This window comes from Octodon degus, unplaced genomic scaffold, assembly GCF_000260255.1.
Source record: "Octodon degus isolate 3935 unplaced genomic scaffold, OctDeg1.0 scaffold00122, whole genome shotgun sequence".
Lineage (NCBI taxonomy): Eukaryota > Metazoa > Chordata > Mammalia > Rodentia > Octodontidae > Octodon > Octodon degus.
The window spans coordinates 6,738,674-6,744,279 of record NW_004524698.1 but is presented as its reverse complement, the minus strand read 5'-3'; the positions used below and the strand labels follow the sequence as shown (position 1 = coordinate 6,744,279).

At 43.8% G+C, this 5,606-nt stretch overlaps 1 protein-coding gene across 1 annotated transcript; it reads right to left on the bottom strand.

Moving 5' to 3' along the window:
* Positions 1 to 1,325: 1,325 nt before the first annotated feature.
* Positions 1,326 to 3,836, bottom strand: LOC101586032 (KAT8 regulatory NSL complex subunit 2). The gene is made up of 2 exons (XM_004640331.2): positions 3,735 to 3,836; positions 1,326 to 2,811 (listed from the first exon to the last, which is right to left on the bottom strand). Exons 1-2 carry the CDS (start codon positions 3,834 to 3,836, stop codon positions 1,351 to 1,353), a joined length of 1,563 nt encoding a protein of 520 aa, XP_004640388.1. The 3' UTR covers positions 1,326 to 1,350.
* Positions 3,837 to 5,606: the final 1,770 nt, after the last annotated feature.

Below are 5,606 nucleotides of genomic sequence, written 5' to 3'. Positions count from 1 at the left end.
AGAGAGAGAGAGAAAGACAATAAAAATTCAAAATCTTTTCTTCTAGCTTTTTGAGATATATGGTACATAATTGTTATTTATGGCCATTCTATTGTGCAACAGCACACAGAATTTCTTCCTCCTAACTATGCCCTATTACCCATTGATCGACTTCTCTGTACCCCTCGTTCCCCTTTCTTTCCCCAGCCTCTTGTAACCAAATTCCACTCTCAACCTCTAGGAAATCAACTATTGAGATTCTACATACAAGTGAGATCATGTAATATGCCAGATATGTGGTTTGCAATATTTATTTTTGCATTTTTGGATTGTCTCTTCACTTCTGATAATTGTTTCTTTATTGTGCAAAAAAGTTTTAGTTTGATGTAATCTGATTTGTCTATTTTTGCATTTCGTGTCTTTGCCTGATCCAACATCTTAAATAGTTTTTCCTTTATTTTCCAAAGCTTTAGGCTTTACATTTATGTCTTTAGTTTATTTTGAGCTGATTTTTGTAGCTGGTGAGATGGGGTAAAAACTTCATTCTTCTGCATGTGGATACACAATTTTCCAACAACATCATTGAAGACTGATATTTTCCTGTGTGTTCATAGTATGTCAAAATAATTGGACTGTATGTGCAAGGGTTGTGTTCTTCTGTTCTTAGATGTAACCTTTTGTTTATGAGTTTTTTTTTTTTAAAGTTTTAACATTTATTTTTTTTGTTTTTTGGTACTGGGAACCACTCAGGACCTCGCATTTGGCAGGCAGGCACTGTGCTGTTTCCAGCCCTTAACATTTAATAGAAATTATGTACAATAAATTTTCACCGTATTTTACATACAATAGCCTACCGCCAAAATGTACATAGCTTAGAAGACAGTTATTTAAGGAGGCCCCAGTCCCATGGGATATTTAGAGCTCATCTGGGAAAAGGTTCAGACCAGGTTAAGTGGATGTAATGAAGAAAGGCTAAGATGCAGGCCTCTGGGTAAAGAATCACACGATGGGACCAATATTTCAAAGGCACCATTCTTAAACACAGGCCCCCACCTAGCCATCTATGTGGATTCCTGCCCACAACTTAGGAAGTATCATTCCAAAGAGGTCTTTCCCATTAGGCAAAGTCCCAAATATTCACTGAATCCTAGAGATAGGGATATCTCTCCTCCTGGCCCAGAGTGGGAGGAACCCCACAACTTGCACACAATTGACCCATTTTCCCCAATTTTAGCTTTTATTTAACTACAACTCCAACCCAGAAGGAAAACAAGGCAAAGTTGCCCCATTTGTAAAAAAGATGATCAAACATACTTCTTTGAGGAATGGAATTTCAAATTGACCAAGCCAAATAGTTCCTAGAATAAACCATCAACTGACAGAAGTAGACTCTGACTTCCCATTCACAGGAGCAAGTCCACTTTGAGGCAGTGGTGCACAGACTTTCTCAGAATTTCGAGATCTCTGGGGTCTGCACCCATCTCCAACCATCTGCATCTGGCCCAATATATCCACTGAGCCTTCAGCACTTTCTTTGACTGAATGATCTTCAAGGGTTAGAGAAGGATCAAAAAGCAAGGGTGAAGGAGGGCACTGCATTCCATCACCTACAACATCCAAGTCCTGCTCGGGCTTATACATCTGAGGAGGCAGCTGGAAATGCAGTGGGCAGCACGGATCCTCAGAAAGGCTTACAGGGACGGCCTTGTTGCAGGGAACCTCTTCAGATCCCTGGCAGCATTTGAAGAGAACTTGATTCGTATCCTGACAATTATGGGTAAGGCAGTGTCTGGTCATTGGAAGAGACTGACTGGAACAGCGCACGTCACCCACAAAGGCCGAGCACCTCTGACTGGACCGCGTGCTGTGAGCCTGCTGGGCAGCACCATCTGTGGCCAGCACTCTGCGTTCCTTCAGTTGCCTGTGCAGCAAGGCTTCTACTCCATAGCGCTGGCGATACCGCCGGAGACATTTTAATCGCTTTAAGTTCTCTCGTTCTTTGGCTAAAAGTCCCTCTGGGCCAGTCAGGAGACTGCTGCCTAGAGATTCATGTTCCACTCTGCGGTTATGTAAGTACCGGCGCTTCTTCTCCTTCAGCAGATGCTGAAGTCGTTTAAACTGATCTATGTACAAAGACTGCAAACGAATTAACTTCTCACGCATGATCAGGGCCACTTCTTCTGCTGTGTAGACACCAGCATGTTTCAAGGGATCTTCTTGGTCACTGTCTATGCTATCAGCTTCACTGTCAGGGTCACCTCTCCATGTCTGATCCACAGTAATGAGATCCTGGTCCCCATCACTCCAGCTGTCTTCCTCCAGTATTCGGCTGGCTTCACTACGGATACCTTCTGGAGTCTGAGACCCCAGCTCCGTCTTTGCATAGGAACTCAGCTGGCACAAGAGTGCTTCCCCCATAGGCCCTGGGGTGGTCTTCTTCATCTGAGCATGCAGTGCAAGAGCATTCCTTCGGGCATGTTCAGCACAGAACGACACACCATCTTTCTTCTCTGGCTTCGGGGCAGCACTGGGACATCTCTTTCCGTTCTTCGTGGATACGTAACTGCACTGCTTGAAGGGTGCATTCTTGTCTTCGAGGATATGCTTAATGCAGAACTCCTGTCCTTCCAGGCGGGGCTGCGAGCACGCGCGATGCGTGAAGGAGCAAGTCTGCGGCTCCTGGGCCCTGGGCAGCGGCGCGATCCTCCCGCGGTTGGTCGGCAGGACGTGAATCCGAATCCCCAACGCTGCGCCGCCGCGCCAGGCCTCCTCCGGCGACTTGTTTATGAGTTTTAGTGACACTTCTGGCACATTTCTGCCATTGCGAGATGCCTTTATTTTTTATTTTTTTAAAATGTATTTTAGGACAGAGTCTACAGGGTCTCATTATGTTGATCGAACTCCTAATGATCCTCCTGTTTTCAGAAATCCACATTTTTAACAAGCTGTATCATTCTCTAAAATTCTAAATTTATCATTTTAAACCATCATAATCCCACATTTCCAAATATCCTGCTAATTGGTGGGTATGGGACATAGCAGTAAAATATCTCATAGAACAATTTGTGTGTATTTCAAAATGTCTCTCAGTTTATTCAGTAACATCTCCAGCCAACACATGTATGGAGAGGTGATCATTCAAACCCAATCAAGAAACTATGGAGTTCAAGGTATCCATTATAACACACAGTGATTAGTTAACAGTGTATTGTATGTTTGAAAATTGCCGACAGAGTCAATTTTAAGTGTTCTCACTGTAAAAGTGTATCTGAGCTAATTCATATGTTAATTTCTTGATATAGCCAGCCTGTAATGTACACATACTTCAAAACCTCATGTTGTACATCATAGATATACACACATTTTACTCATTCATTACAAATATAGTTTTTAATTAGAGAAAGACTAAAATTCAGGAGACTCATTAAGGAATTGTTTTCCTGGGTGTCCCAGGGCTTCTGGGCCACAGTGAGGAAGCAGAGGTTGTTTTGAGTTCAGCCGCCCCATCAAGGGAGAGCTTCAGTCATAACCTGTGCCTCCCTGGGATTTTCTGTTGATTTCTTTCTCAGTTCTTCAGAGAAAACAGTCCAGCCCAGCAGAGGGAAGAGGTAGCTGTAGAGTAAGGCTGAGGTGTCACAGAGCGGTAGAGGGTCAGGTTGGAGGTGAACCTGGGTTGTAGGAAGGGGACTGTGTTTGTAGAGTGTGTCAAGTGTGTGTTTGTGTCTCTGTTCACAATAAATATTTCTTTCACATACCTTGAAAACCGCCACCTTCTTTTTCTTGACTGACAGCCAGTCACAGAAGAACACGCATGCTTTGTTGATGTGACAAATCACAGAGGCAAGTTCAGGGCTCATTTCAGATACCTAGTGTACACTTTGCAGTGACGATCAACATGCAACCACAGCACACAAAACCACTCCAGCATGAAAGTGCCTTGGCTCTTTCTTGGTGTTCATATTTGCGTTGGCTCCTTTGCCATAGCTGAGCATCTGTTTACCTTTCAGAATGCATCTGGCAGTGGTTCTGTTGAGTAACAACAAGTTACATGAACTCCTTTGCTTTAAGATATTTAAAAGCTAAATAGCTGGACCTGTGGTTGAGAGGCATGTGTGGGTTATTATTCTGTATCTCCCAATTTTATCCCTTTTGATTCTTGTCCCTGTTTTTCTACCTCATGCTACTTCTCCAGCGTTCAGCCTCACACATTCTCCCTAAGAGCTGCAGAGGAAATGTGAGAACTCCCTGCAGGTAACCTGCCCCCTGCAGGCTACACTGTCAAAAGCAGCTGCCCTTTAGGTAGGACTCTTGGCAAAACCCTGTAGCGTTCTCAAAGTGAGTGTGCTGTAGAGCATGGTAGCCAGAATTGATTGTTTTTAATTTGGGGTGGGCGAGGGGAGTTGGGGGGCAGGGGTGTTGTGTTTAGTCTCATAGGGATTTTACACATCTGTTGCTGTGCTTGAGTTTATGGCAGAGATTCATTTGAGTTGAGATTTCTGTCTTTTTTTTCTATTGGAGGCAAGAGTACAGATGGGCTGTACTTTTAATTTTCTTGCTGCCACCTGGGAAGCATTTGTCATTTCATTCCTACAGAAAAAGGAAAAGAAACACATCTGACAGAATGTAATACCAGCCTGTGCTAAACAACTCCCCTAACTCTGGTACAGCAATTCCAGCAATTTGTGTGATTATCTATGTCTATATGGGATCTCTCAGTGAGAAGGCTATGGAGTTCCGCTTAGATTACTGTTTTTTCCCTCATAAAGCTCCTAAAAGTACAGAATGATAATTTGACTGAAAAAGCTACATCAATAAAACTGAACAACCAATTATAATGGAACGTGTGAGATGGATGGAGATGCATGCAAGGAATAGAGGTCTTTGTGCAACTGTGGATTTGAACAAAGCGCTAGGCGGAGCTGTAGTCTTGTGTCTCTAGGATGGTGATCCAGAGCTTCAGCCCAGAATTTTTCTCCTCATTTTTTCTCCTGGGTGATCTTCTGTGACCTCAGGCTGCTCTGCCTGAGTTTTTTTTCCCTCTGCAGACTGCTTCCCCAGCTAGGAGGTACTTTCCTGTCTGTTCCCCAAGGATGCCCCTCTGGGCTTTTAGCCAGGGGTTTCTGACCTTGCAGTCGCCTCCTTTACTCTCTTCCTCCAAGTACTCTATAGGATTTCACCCAGACCTCACATCCATTTTTTTTTAAGATTCACAAAACAACAGCTGCCAATAATTAAGCAGGTTGTGATCCTCAGTGAAGCCTGAGTTCTTTAAACATTTACATGTTGTTACCTGGCTCTTGGGTCCTACCCTGCAAAGCTTTCAAAAACCCATGTGTGAGCCTGGCCCATTATCAAAAGGGCCTCTGCTCCCTTGGGGCCCTTGGGGAGCCCAGACATTCCATTGGGACTCCTCTAGGGGTTTCGCTGGATGAATGCAAGGCTATCTTGCACTGGTTCTCAGAGTCCCTTTCTCTGTGCCTATTTCTCACTTGCCTTTCAGTTTTTGGTCCTCCATAATTCTGTTCCACACAGCAAGGATAGCTCTTTTTCTTGCTTATGTTGGACAAACTGTAGCAAACTCTAGATACTTAATATTCTTCAGAGCCATGGCCTGATGATCAATCCCT

What these genes read in the sequence shown, in the direction of transcription:
- LOC101586032 (XM_004640331.2), bottom strand. Translation starts at nt 3,836, where the DNA reads ATGAGCCCTGAACTTGCCTCTGTGATTTGTCACATCAACAAAGCATGC. An exon ending in AGAAGGTGGCGGTTTTCAAG is followed by an intron (nt 2,812 to 3,734) that starts GTATGTGAAAGA and finishes TAAAAAATAAAG; the next exon opens with GCATCTCGCAATGGCAGAAA.